At 40.5% G+C, this 14,205-nt stretch overlaps 1 protein-coding gene across 6 annotated transcripts in view; it reads right to left on the reverse strand.

The window, feature by feature from the left end:
- The window catches only part of ankrd44 (ankyrin repeat domain 44), a 47,703-nt gene that overhangs the window by 29,413 nt on the left and 4,085 nt on the right, over positions 1-14,205 (reverse strand). For all 6 annotated transcript variants that reach the window (XM_044215589.1, XM_044215591.1, XM_044215592.1 and 3 more), the window contains exons 2-5: positions 6,037-6,120; positions 3,755-3,833; positions 2,230-2,300; positions 254-454 (exon numbers count right to left, since the gene is read on the reverse strand). In XM_044215589.1, coding sequence (XP_044071524.1) covers positions 254-454; positions 2,230-2,300; positions 3,755-3,833; positions 6,037-6,120 — 435 coding nt within the window. The remainder of the gene's footprint in view (positions 1-253; positions 455-2,229; positions 2,301-3,754; positions 3,834-6,036; positions 6,121-14,205) is intronic.

Below are 14,205 nucleotides of genomic sequence, written 5' to 3' on the forward strand. Positions count from 1 at the left end.
AATGCACAACCCACCTAATAACCCCGATGATACAGCTGCACTCGCCCACCTGTTTCCTTTAACCAAGCTATTCAACCAAAACAGCACAAAGGACGTTACATCACAGCCTGTTTATTGGTGAACTACACCAATATACTGCAGCAGGAAAGTGGATACAGTGCTGCAGCATGTAAATCCTTTAATTTAATTATTATATATTAAACATTTAATTAACATAGCTGATAGGTAAAGTGTCAGTCAGTGTCTGCAGTACCTCAGTGTGGCCGTTGAGGGCAGCGTGATGCAGGGCGGTGCGTCCGCCACGGTCCGACACGTTGACGCTACTCAGCAGCGGGATGATGACTTCAGCGCATCGCAGCGCGTTATTGGCTGCAGCAACATGCAGCGGCGTCTGCCAGTTCTTGTCCCGAGCGTTCACGTCGGCCGAGTGGCGGATCAAAACTCGCACCGCCTCCTGAGGAAGAAAGTCAAAGAGTGTGTTTTTATGGACAAATAACTCACTTATGTACAACTTGTGTATATATTTGTGTTATTTCTGTTTACACCTCCGACCAGCAGACAGAACAGATCATTGATAAGGGATGTACTTAAAGTGACAGTAAAACTTCTCTAATGTGACGTATTTCCGAGTGAAACAGAATATGTGGGCGGAGTGGTTTACATCAAATCCTTCACATGTGATTGGACCACTCCAAAGTGGGTGTGGCTCAGTGAATACATTGCAATATGGAGCTGCAGAGGACTTGGTCTCCACACACACTTCCCCCACCCACATTGTTAGATCAGGAGGATAAAGGCATATTCACATTATTCGTTCCATTATTGTGTATGTAGTATGTTGCGACGGCTCTGTGCTGATGTCCGCATGGATGCACTGAGCGTAGCGGGGTTGCGCTGACCTTTGTGATCACAGCCAATCACTGTTGATCACTGATTGAACTGAAAGATGGACGAAAAACGAACTACTTGTGTTTCTGAACTTCCAGAACTGTAATAACAAACTCAGCATGCAGCTGCTAGTTTGTCACAAAAACACAGTTTCTCCAAAACATTGCAATCTACCGCTAGCAACATTAGCATTGTAGCTGAGGTGGCTCTGTTTGGCACGAAGTATTACTTATTGAAATGAATAAATTAGGCCTCAAAAACATTCAAGTACAGTTTTATATGTTGGGTGGGGTCAGCTAGTTCCCCCAAATCACATTTGATTGGATAGCTTTATGTAACCAGCCCCGAGTTCAAGATGAGTCTTCAAAACTATTTTTACGTTTTACAGAAAGAGGAAAGAGAGGGATTGTGATATAAAAATACTCAGACTGTTTCAGACTCTGAAGTAACATAGCAGGCAAAGAAACCTGTTGTCATACTGTCAAAAATACAGGCTTGAATTATAACTACTATTTACTACATTCAATTTCAATTTACTTTAAGATCGTTTCATCGTACTGCAGATCCTCTAAGTATTCAATGTTATTAAGTAAGCAATAGGCTGTAAATCACTGCCTTTGTCATTCTAATGTACAGTAAGTGTAAAATGTACGCACTATTTTATTCCCTCAAAAAATACCCCACAATGGACTGAAAATTGTTTTCAAGCATGTGTGTATGCTGCTTTAGTAAAATAAGATCCCACAGTGTGATACTTTGCCTTTGCTAAAACGTGTAATTTACAGTTATGTGAATGAATGAATAAAGAAAGTAATGATTTCAGACACAGCTTTAGACTAGTCACCCAATCACAAGTACACCCCTTAATATTATTCCTACATTGCAAACAAACTTGTAAAAGGCCCTGAACTTATGTAAAACCTTGGCCTCACCACTAAAAGTCATCCTCCAGCTATTCCAGCCATGCTGAATTACCTGTTTGGGCACGGGGAGTGATGCAGCTGATTAATTGCTTTGACCCAGATTCACAAAGCTCACAAAGGTAAAACTGTCCCAGGCGCTCTGAGAATAGTATGTACGAGTGCTGGGAGAGGCTAAAAAAATGATGAGTGTGCGTGGCTGTCTGTTTTCAGGTAAATACCACGATGTGCAGCTCAGCTCCTTGACACCTGTGTCACAGTGAGGATCTCTCGCCGCGCTGCTTGAGTTGTTGTTGTTTTTGGGAAGAAGAAAGGATTTGACCCAGTAGGTGTGCGTGTTTGTGTGTGTGTGTGTGTGTGTGTGTGTGTGTGTGTGTGTGTGTGTGTGTGTGTGTGTGTGTGTGTGTGTGTGTGTGCTCACCTCGCTCCGAGATGCCACAGCGCGATGGAGAGGGGTGAGCCACATACTATCTTTGGCGTTGACCCGGGCCCCTGAAGAGAAAAAGGAGCACAGACAGCGGAGGGAGAAACATGGCACTGGTGAGGTGTAACGTCAAGTTTACCGACCAAACTGGAAAGTCACTCGTGGCTACATGCGTCAAAATAACAGTTGGTAAGATACACAGGCCTGCAACTTTCATCCACTAACATTTAAGACTTTGAAATGACTTTTTAATGCCAAATAGAGTGAGGAAAAAAATGGAAAAATAGCTATTTCATTAAGTAACTGCTAACACATTAGAAGGTCTGTATGACTGGTTTAGATTCTCATATAAAGAACAGCGCTGCAGGCTGGAAACACTTATGATACTAAATTTAAGATGTAAAACCTATTTTAAAAAGGATAAGACAAGCAGTATTTTTCATATTTTTCTTATTGTCAATAAATCTCATGAAAAGACCAAAACCAACAATGGATTGATCCTAGTAAGTAGTATTGTGTGTATCCAAAGGCCTGATAAAGAATATTCCTTTGTGCCATAGAGCTCCATTGTTGTCCAGAAAATATATGTTAATAAAATCAATATATTAACACATCAGTGTCTATTAATGTCTATTAATCACATTAATCAGTTGAAAACAGTCCCCAACAAATTAATTTAACAATTTACTCCTGTTTGAGTAATGTTTACTAAAAACTACAGCGCCCAGCTATTTTTGGAAATTATTTAACAATTTTAAATGTAATGCCTGTGAGCTGATTTTAAATATTTCCTTCCTCTGTAGGAACCACTGGCAAGGTAGAGAAGTCAGAAAGTATTGAGAGACAGATTAACCAATTGATGAAGGCGAAAGTTCAATAAGAAACATCTTTTCTCTCACGTCCTGCCTTTTTTTTCCTCTGTGGGTCCATTTCTGGCATTTCTTACTGTTCTAATCTTCTCACTTCCACTTTCCCACGCTGTCACAGATGTGACGTCACCATACCTGACAAATAATCTTTCGGATGCCGTTCTTCAAATGTCATTAAAATTCTGTCTTTCAGACCTACTAATTGCGCAGCCCAGCGCCTCCCCATTACTCCCAGTCTGTCCGGGGAGATTCAACTGATTGCTTCCATCAACCACCTGCCGGTTTTACTCCACCAGCACCAGCATCTGGACTCCGCAGGATCCCGTCCTTTCTCCTAGCTTCATATTGGGCTCTGCTTATTTAATCTGCTTCACATCAGAGTCTAAAGTCTTTCTCTGTTGGTTTTGGTATTGTCGTGGGATTTTTTGACGCTCACAAAAGTGTACAGTAGAATAACTCCAAATCATCAAGATCTTGAATTTAGGCAATTTAACCTCATGTCGTGAAAAAGTGGCACATTTGCGGGCATTTTTCAAAACAAGGTCTTTTGAAACAAGAAGAGCTGTAAAAAAAAAAAAAAGATGAAAGCTGGAGGGAGGGAGATGAAAACACGCAGAAGAGGTAGACAAGAGGAACAAGGGAATATGTTTTACCAGAGAGGATGAGGAGCTCGGTGATCTCGGCATCGCCCAGGAAGGCCGCTGCATGCAGCGGGGTGCGCTTCTCTGCGTCCTGAGGGGGGAAGTCAGTCAGTCGGTACTTGCTTGTAATATTGGCAAGGCACTGTAGGGTTTCAACCTTGATCAGCAGCTGCACTTATTCTAAGAGTTCACTTATTATAAGAGTGGGGTGGTTTTGATACCAGTGTCAATATGATACCCCAGTTTTGATACACCAAAGCAACACTTTCAGATTCCCTAATTTTTCCCAAATTAAGATAAAATAGAACTTTATTTATCCTGAGGGAAACTGTTTTGCAGCAGTTGCAGTACAAAGTAGGAAAGAGTGCAAATATAAAGAGTGCAAGTATGAAAATATCAATAAACAGATATCCAAAATCCACAAAATTAGAGCTGGAGTAAATTCTTTACTATAAAAGCCCACAATCAGGCAAAATACGATCACACAAGCTAATAACAATAAAATCTGACAGTAACAGCTTCCAGTGATTTACTGGTTTAGTTTTTTGATATTTGGTGCTTCAAAAACAAATCCTACAGCACCCGTGTCAGCTAAATGTTTACAAAGCACTGCTCCACGAAAACGTCCAGCCCTTTCACATTCACTGCTGGCTGGAATGTTACATGTTCGTAATCCACGAGTACACGCTGAGACCGAACAGAGGAGGCTGTGATATGAGTTCACAGATGATGAGCTGAGGATCAGTGACAGGGCCATCAATGTCAACACATCCATTGTTCCTCTCAGTCAGCTCACACACACACACACACACACAGCATCCCGATGACCACCCCACATGTCCGTGTGACTGAGTGCAGCCTCTCCAACAAAAACACATCTAAAGTGGACAATGACGGTGACGTGGGAGTCCTGTAACAGACAGCCATCACCAGACACAGGAGACTAAATACAGCAGAAAGGAGACCAGGAGAGCAGGCCAGCCCACATCCTGTGCTGCCCTGCTACAGACATGTGTTATGGATCTATACCCGTATGATGTAAATAAACACACACTCTGAACTTTGGCTTTGCTGACTCTTGACCCTCCTCCTCTCATCTTTGGGTGCGGGCTACAACAGGAAGTGGGGGCTGAAGAGAAAGGAGGCGGGAAGATGATTTCCTCTGAGCCGGCTTTTTATTTCCCTATGATTTGCATCAAATTACATATGCTGATAAACAATTATGCTGAGTTCCAGGGAATGCCTAAATCCTGTGTATAGATATTAGGGTGTAGTACGTAAGGATAAACTGTGCGTCAGACATGTACATTGAGTAATGCCATATAAATGGTATAGATATATGCTGCTGTGGCACAAGCTGTTAGTAAAATCCCACTGATATCTCTAAATTTGGTTGCACAGTGCATTTATTCATTTTTAAAGGAATCCTGTGGAGTTTTTGACCACTAGTAGCGCTATGGAGCAATGTTTTTATGAGCAGGTCCCCGAGGCACAAGGATACAAATGCAAAGGCAGTGAGGAAGCTAGTTTAGTAAAATTTTTCTAAAAATTGTCTTTGCAAATGTTTTATGAGGAAGGAAATGCACTCAACACTTTCGCTGGACCTCAAGGATTCACACAATGCGCTTTGATGACAGAAACATTTGTTTCTTCACATGTAAACTTCACAGGGAACCTTTAAGTGAATGCAGTGCACTTCCATAAATGTCAAACAAGAGATTAAGAACTTTTTTGGGCTCATCTGAATTTTTCACTAAATTAAAAAGATGACTTTGAATAAATATGCAAAATAATTCAAAATGATGTAAATGTTTTTCAGGCCGGATACATTTCTGTATCAAGGAAAGAGTTTTGCTTCTTCACAACATTGTTCAGGAGTTATAAGAAATAAACTGTATAGTGCCTCACAACTGGTCACATGGTGGCGCTATCCACACCGTAAAAATAACCACGTTGCCAGCAAATTTCACTAAAATCTGTTTACGACATTTTGAAATATTGTGCTGTCAAACAAAACTAACTGACAAACAAAAAGACAAATGGGACGAAACCATAATCTTCTTAGTGGAGGTGGATTTATATACTTTCACACAAGCAAGATTCAGTTTTTGTATTAGTTAAGATACTTCAGCCTATTCAAATGGGTTAACTCTAGTCGAGTCTAGTTTTTCGGTTTGTTTACCCGAAGACTTCCCTTATTATGGGCATCATCCCTGAACTAAAGACAAATCTGTTTGTCTGTCACTTCTGTCTTGATGTAGACACTGTGTGTGTGTGTGTGTGTGTGTCCTCACCAGAGCATTGATGTCTTCAGACTTGTATATGAGCATACGAATCTCTTCAGGGTCTCCGCTGAAGATCGCCTGGATGAGAGGAGGCTGGGGAGAAGACAGACGTGCAGTCAGAGTGGGAAGACATTCAACACATGACCAGAGGCAACATGCAAGTACACACGACCGATTTTACAAAGTGAGGTGACGTTAGGGAGAATAGTTTTCTGGACATTACACAAGAGGAGACCAAGCATGATCCTTCCCACGATATATAGCTGTGTGTGTGTGTGTGTGTGTGTGTGTGTGTGTGTGTGTGTGTGTGTGTGTGTGTGGAGGAGCAGCTGCTTGACTTTAAGCTGCTGTGTTTACAAAAGCTGGAGCAGAGAGGGCTACTACGAGGCCGTAGCTTACTATACTACTGTATACAAAAATGTTCTTTATTACCAACAGGTCGTTTTAAAACTCACTCCTTATACATGTATGTAGACAGGAGCGAAATATTTGCCGCCAGACAGAGAAACTGTTGTTGTAGATACAGATCATAAAAATAAAATGTCCAGGAACGGCACCGTGTGGGGGTCATGTCTATGAAGCCCTTATTTGCTTTCCAGGATCAGAGATATGAGGTAAATAGTGGCCCTAGACACACACACACACACACACACACACACACACAGAGAGAGCGGCTATCAGTGCCAATCAGCACTCCAGCAGTATACTGTAGGACTAAGAGGAACAGAGCAAGCGTGGGGGAAAAAATGCCTGCAAAGCACCTTCTGCACGTCAGCGACTTAAAGGATCACACAAGTGTTCATGCAAGTACGTCCTTAACTAAAACACCATGTGGCCTTTGCAGCTGACAATCTTTAAAGCGCCTATAATTAATAAATGTCAATGTGAAAACAATGTGACAAAGAGGTCACTCGTAGTGACGAACCTACAGAGAGTTATCAGCTGAATCTGCAGCTCCCCTCGGCTTTACGGAGCTTTATAGTGAGTTTCAGCTTGTTGTTGAGGTGTCCGGCTACAACTTCACTGTTCTGGTTCACTCTCACCGCTCTCATAGCGTCATTTTCAGCGAAAAGCTCTAAAAACCCACCTGTACACTACCTGAGAGACTCTCGATAGACTGCTACCTGCAAGGCGAGGGTCACATGACCAACGGAGAGAGCCGAAGGCGTCAATAGGCTAGTTTTTGGTAGCCCTGCTAGCTTGTCTACTTGTACTGTAGAGGAATGTAAACAGTGACGAACCGCATCACAAAACTGTCCCTGGAAAATTTGTACTTTCTGCAGCAAAAAATAAATAAAAACACAGTAAAGCTGTTAATCGACCTGCTGCTTTATTCTTTTCCCTCTATAGAGTTTTGACAAATTGCGATTAGAACCATGTAAAATGTATTATAAAACAATTATAATATAAAAACAATGACCATGAGAAACAAATTGAAGACTTGTGGTATGCTGATCTCCCTCCAAAATATGACATGTTATCCATTCTGAATATTCATGCAAACCACATAAGGATCTCTTCAAAATAATGTACTTTTTCATATCTGTATTACAGCTCTATTACAGATTTCTCTTTGCAAATATGTGGGTTCAATTTCCATTGTAGTGTTTTGAGGTAGGGTGTTGTCACCCCCTGCTATTAGAGCCGGACCAATACTGGAGTTTTGAGGCCGATACCAATATTAGTATTTGAGAGGTGCAACCATTTTGATAATACTATGTCAGACGCTATTCTTTTATTTTTTACATAAAAACATAACATACACAAACACTTTTGATAAGGATCTCTTAAAATTAATATTTTAAAGAACTGAGACCGAGATACGCTCTGAGCGGGACATTTTATGGTTGAAAAATCATCTTGTCGGTGCTCTCTGGAGACTCTGTCTACAGATTTTCTCAAACATATTTGGCACTTCTTGCTACTTATCAGCTGACATATTCACCGATACAGATATATCTGCAATAAGCTAATATAGCTGTACCTGGTAAATAGCCTTTTGATATCTCTGGGTGTATTTGGTCATTATTGTAAATCAATAAGCAGGACTGTTTTATCGTCATGTTGGAGTTATATGCGATTCTTGCATCAATGTGATGAACCACCTTGAATTTTCACTTTATTAGCCAAAAAATAGGCATTGCCATCTGCTCGTCATTCAATCCATAAACAGTTTATAGATAAGATTCTTCAGAAAATTGGCTGTATCATAACATATATCAATATTACAACATTAATATCTAACATTACATACCGTGATGAGAACTGTATCCCTATCGCCCCCTCCTAGTGTGAGGACATGCAGCCGTAAGTGAAGTCTGCACTGCATTATCTTGAAACAATAACGTAACTTTTATCAAAAATAAATGCAGAATCACTGAAGTCTGGCAGTTGACTTACATACACTACAGAAATCAATGGCTGCCAGAGAGTAGTGCTGGGTGATACGACTGAAAAGATTATCAAGACATCAGTAAGGATATTTTCTTATATCAATTTATATCACGATATGGAAAATGAATGCAAAGTCACATCAAAAATAATCAAAGTGAAGTTGAAAACAACTGTGTTCCACTGTTATGCATTACATGAGCCTAAACCTTTCATATGTGTACAATAAAACCTTCACTAACTAATTTATCATATCATCCCACTATGATTCAAAGATAATATTGGATTATTGTTATTATTGCACAGCCCTACCAAAAAGGCAGTGAAGGCAGAATGGTTAGCTGTAATGTAAAGTACACAAAGGTTGTAGTAAATAGGAGACAACATGCAAAAACCGCCAGCGCGGTCCTTTAACACCAACTGAAAAGAGTCTCATCTGTTACATTAATTATTTAAAACCCTAGAAGTCAATGCCAAAGCCTCTGCAGAGACAGAAATGTAAGCTACAGGTTAGTAGCTGATGAATCAGATCTAACAGGGGCCTCACTTCACTTCCTGTGTGTTTCTGCCACCTCCTGCCTCACTTCCTGTTGCAAAGTCTCTCCTTCTCTGAAACGAGAGAGAGGAACCGCAGAGGAGCGTTTCACTTCTGCTTTAAATACAGAGCACACATGTACGCACAAAATGACAGCACTTCCTCATCTGACCTTTTTTTTTTCTCCCCCTTGAATTTGATTCTGGTGTAATGCCACATCATCTTTCTCCGAGGTAACCAGGTGTTGTTTGAAATGATTAGATACCGGTGATACCAAATTACACGTCTTTTTTTTTTTAGAACTTCTTTCGCACAGTGTGAACCTGTGAGATGAATTGTTGTTTAGTGTTGAAGATGAAGAAGAACTTTAATGTGAAGAAGTATGATGACGAGCCGCTCCACTGCTGACTCCACAAAGTTACTGCTCCTGGCCAAGAAATAGTCCGACACATAACCTGTAAAACCGTTCTTGATTAATTGTCCGTGTACAGATTAAACAAGCCAGATATAACATGTTAATTACTGAGCTTTAGAGGTGCTGGTAGGCGGATTTTGTAACCTTTGGACAGAAACAGGCTAGCTGTTTCGACCCTGTTTCCAGTCTTTGTGCTAAGCTAAGCTAACCACTTGCTGACATCTATCTCTGAGCAAATGCGAATAAGCGTATTTCCAAAAATGTCAAAGTATTCCTTCGACACAAAATAGCTGTACAAGAACTTTGCTTAAAGGAAAAGTTTTGGGGAAATATTGGTTTCTTTCTGAGAGTTAAAGCAGAAGATCGAGACCACAGTCATGGCTGTCTGCTAACTATGGAGCTAGAGGCCCTAGGTGGTTAGCTTAGCTTAGCATAAAGACTGGAAACGGGGGTAAACGGCTAGCCTGGCTCTGTTCAAAGTTCAAAGATACGCCTACCAACACCTCTGAAGTTCACTAATTAACATGTTGTATGTCGTTTAATCCACACACAAACAGTAATGTTAACGTTACTTTAGATGCTGTAACTATTTCTTGGCAAACGACAGCCAGGTGCGATGAATTTCTACAGTCGTCACGGTGAGGTTGCCTGGCAACCTGCAGAGACTTTGCAGATAAACTGTTGTTAATCAAGAAACAGTTAAAGCACGTAACTCCCTCTAAATCAACAAATTGTCATGTTTACTTTCCTGTTTGTGTGCGGATTAAACAAATGAGATAGAATGTGTTAAATAGTGAGCTTTGGCCATATATGTGACCTTCGGAGAGAGCCAGGCTAGCTGTTTCCCCCTGCTTCTAGTCTTTATGCTAAGCTAAGCTAACCATCTCTCTGCTCTAGCTCCATACTTAGCACACACAGATGAGAGTGTTATCAATCTTTTCAACTCTCTGTAAGGAAGAAAATAGGCATCATTTCCCATCATTTTGAATTATTCCTTTAAATAAAACAGTCTAGAACTAGTAAAAAAAAATATTGTTTGAATCAGGAATGATCTAATCACAGAATAAGTAAACAAACTTCTCAGCTTCAGGTACTGGACAGTTTTTGATGCTTTGTCCTAAAGACATATTCCAGTTGGTACCCAAAAAGTACTTAAGTTCAACACGGAGCCTAAAGAAAAAATAACATAACAAGACTTCTGTGACATTTCAGGGTGTTCAGGAGTCTCTCCTCAACACCTCGACCTTCCCCTGGAGGTCGAACTCAACTGTTTGAACAGGAGGGAGCAGGGCAGGTGGTTCATACACATCTGTCACTTTTTCCTCTGTGAAACCTCCACCTATACTCGCACCAAGCAATAATTTCATGCCACCCAACAAAGCAGAAAGCACGTCGCCAAAGAGGAATTACATGGGTGACAGAAAATGGAAGGAGAGAGGGGAAGCGACTGTCCCGTCTTCCTTGCCGTTTTCTCCCGGTGACTGGCCGACCAGTACGTTTTTATTCGAGTTCAAAGCTGTTAAGTAGTGATTCAGGTTTAATCAGTGTTTACTTGAGCAGAGCGATAAGAGATGGAGGGAGGAAGGACACGTTTAGGGTAGTGAACGAGGGCCCCAGCTGGAGAGCGAAAGGGGGGGGGGTTGTGCCTTTAAAGAAGCAGCCAACACTTGGCAGCATATGGCCTCTTTAGCTATGCCTTTCTTTCTAAGTGCTCTACATGCTCTCGCACACACATTCTTGCAGCACGCACAAAAACTCGGCTGGCAACAGTGCCTTGTCACAGTGCTGTGTCTGTGATCGCCATGGAGACTCGGGGAGACTGGCGCTGGCACGAGAAAGGCGACGAGATTTAGAGAGTGAGAGCATGAATGAGAGCATTTCCTCGAACACATACCAGCACCGAGAATACACCGACCAATACCGGATTTCTGAGGCCGATAAATATTTTTGAAAAATAAAAATCTGAGATACACAGATACATCAGCCAATATTTGTTTCGGCATTAACATTTGGCAGCGATCCATCCAAGACTTTTAAAGACATAATAAAAATATGTTTGGGGCAGGATGTTTTACAGTTGAACAATAAACTTTACTATCAAAAGATATGAGAACTGACCATTTGATTTGATAACCTACCCCCAAAACAGCGACTGTACAATCGTATCTTAGCAAGCGAAACGAGGCACGGCAGGTTTTGTCTATCAAATCGAGGACTCGCTGCTTCAAAAAGTACTTTGAATTTCGAGCTGTAAATCTGCCACTTTTATCATTTTAAACTGAAAGCTTGACAGTAACTAAGGGGGCGTGGCTTAGCGAACGGTCAATTATCAACCAATAATAAAGAGGCAAAGTGAGACTGGAACATCTGGGTTCTGTTCCAGAAGTAAGAAAACGTCATTCAAAATCCCATTGACATTTGTAACAACTCAAATAACTAAAATAAAATCTAATAACAAAAATTTTATAATAATAAAAACGATACAGCGTGTGGCTCGCTTCATAGGTTTAGACAATCTTATATTGTTGTTTATTCAATATTTATGTCTTTCAGCGAACGTTTAGACCTACTTAAGTAAAAGTACAGAAGTATTATCAGCAAATTGTACTTAAAGTAAAAGTAGCCCAGCGGTTCTCAATTTGACGGCTCTCCTACGGCTCACAAGATAAATCTGAGGGGATGTGAGATGATTAATGGGGCAGGAAAGAAGAAGTTCTGCTACACAAATTTGTATTAATTTTTTGGACTTTTCTCTAACCTTTGCTCTTTTTGTGAAATAATGGGTCGTTTTACCTCTGTAGGCCAATGAAAGCATCTGAGACGTTTAGAGGGGAAATGTCTCTTTGGTGGAACTGCTAAACAAACATCTGAAAAGTGACAAGCCATAAAGGAGCCACTGGTTTAATCTTTAGCAATGCATTGTGTTTAATAAGCTCATAATACGTTTTAATGTAAAATCTTAATCTGACAACCTTGAGTTTTTTCATGGGAGCTGTAGCTTTGTCTGTGCTCACAAAGAAATCGTTGTTTAAATGTGTTAAAATCACAAAAGGTTTTAATTTCTAACAGCAGCTACAGTGGATGTCGATTTGTCTGAGAATATGGAACGTAAAACCCCGGGATTTTTTACAGAGAGACAGATGAAAGAAATGCTGAATAAGATATTGCACTGAGTTACAGAAGCTAGGGGAACAGAGGTTAGACAGGAAGTGATGTCATGACTTCAGCTCTCTATACTGGTCTTGCTCTACCAACACCCCTGCAGGTTATATGACAATATCTCCAACACACACTCTCACATACACTACCAAATCAGCAGTCATTGGTGAAAGAAAGCTGAGCATTAGAATCGGTGCAGATTTAAACAGGAACAGGTTCCTGTTTCAGTGTCAAGTGCACAATAATGCCTATAACAAGCTGGAATTAACAGGCGTGTTGCTTTAGCAAAGCTATTCTTAAAACTTCAAAATAGAAACAGTAGGTTAGTCCAGGGTTAGCACTGTTGGAACTGGATCACGGAGTAGCAGCTGAACATACTGTGGACTAACAAATCACAGTTTAAACCTATTCAGTCTGACCACTGAGGAGACTGCAGAGGGCCCAAAGAAAAACGGGTTCCCAAAATATTTAGAGCCCAGTTGCAGAGTTGTGGTTCAAAAATCATCCGGGGTCACTTACGCTTCTGGACTGGAACACAAATTTAAAGTCAAAGAGTATTTGGGGGAAAAAATAGTTTTCTCCCCTGTCATGCAACACTGTGGTGACATGGACTGAACGGAAGCTTTGATCATTTAATTATTCTGAAACTCTTTCAAATGTAAATAATACATTTGGTGTATAATTATACTGTTTTTATCTATGTTAAAATAGCCATTACTGAAGGAAAGAAGAAAAACATCAATATAACAGGTGACTCCAAACTTTTGAGTGGTAGTGTACGTATTTTCCACACACTCACACTGATAAACCTTCTCCTTAAGGCCCAACCAATGTTAACAATGAGAAAGTGTTCTTGTCGTCATGCAGGGTCGGCCTGGTGTAAACAGTCTGATCCTGTCACTGCTGGGCCCAAATGTGGCTTCACTAACATGCAGTTATGGGGGGTAAAATAATCCGGTTTATTCTCATCCGGATAATTTGGTTCTTTGAGGGTTGATTTGTTAATCCTGGATGAACGTATCTTGAATATAATACAGTGCACTCTTATTTTGAAATAAAGGCAACATGAGTAGAGAGTGGAAACCGTGACTGGCTGAGTTACAGTTACATGAGGTAGGTGTGTTGGGAACCTTCCCAGCATGCACTGGGGCAGTAGATTCATTCATAAATCTCATTTTATGTGTTTCTGCATTGTTACAGGTGTCATTGTTTTCTACACTGTGCTCCACAGTGTTTCCACTCTTTCATCACTATTAAACATTACGAATATTACCAGTGACTGTGGTCAGACTACAGGTCTTGAGATTCTCCCAATCATTTAATACATTTTAGTGATCAAATTAATATCAAATTAAAAGCCATATGTTCTAGCTCCATTGGTCTAAAAACTGCATTTGGTTTGGTTCTTTTTTAAAAAGGTATACAAACTTTTATTTTGTTATCATGTATAAGTATAGGTAACTCTTCATTATGAATCACCCTAAAACGTCTCTGTCACGATCCGGCTAACTGTCAGTAAGATGCACTTTTGCAGGTTTGGGCTAAAGGACTTGTTAAAATGACTCGTTGCTATGACAACAGTTCCAGATTAATTTTAAGCAGCTTCGAAGAGCCAAAAAAAATCCAGACTCGTGTCAAATCGTCAACATTGTAATCTGGATAACTCATCCACGTATGA

This window comes from Siniperca chuatsi, linkage group LG12, assembly GCF_020085105.1.
Source record: "Siniperca chuatsi isolate FFG_IHB_CAS linkage group LG12, ASM2008510v1, whole genome shotgun sequence".
Taxonomy (NCBI): Eukaryota; Metazoa; Chordata; class Actinopteri; order Centrarchiformes; family Sinipercidae; genus Siniperca; species Siniperca chuatsi.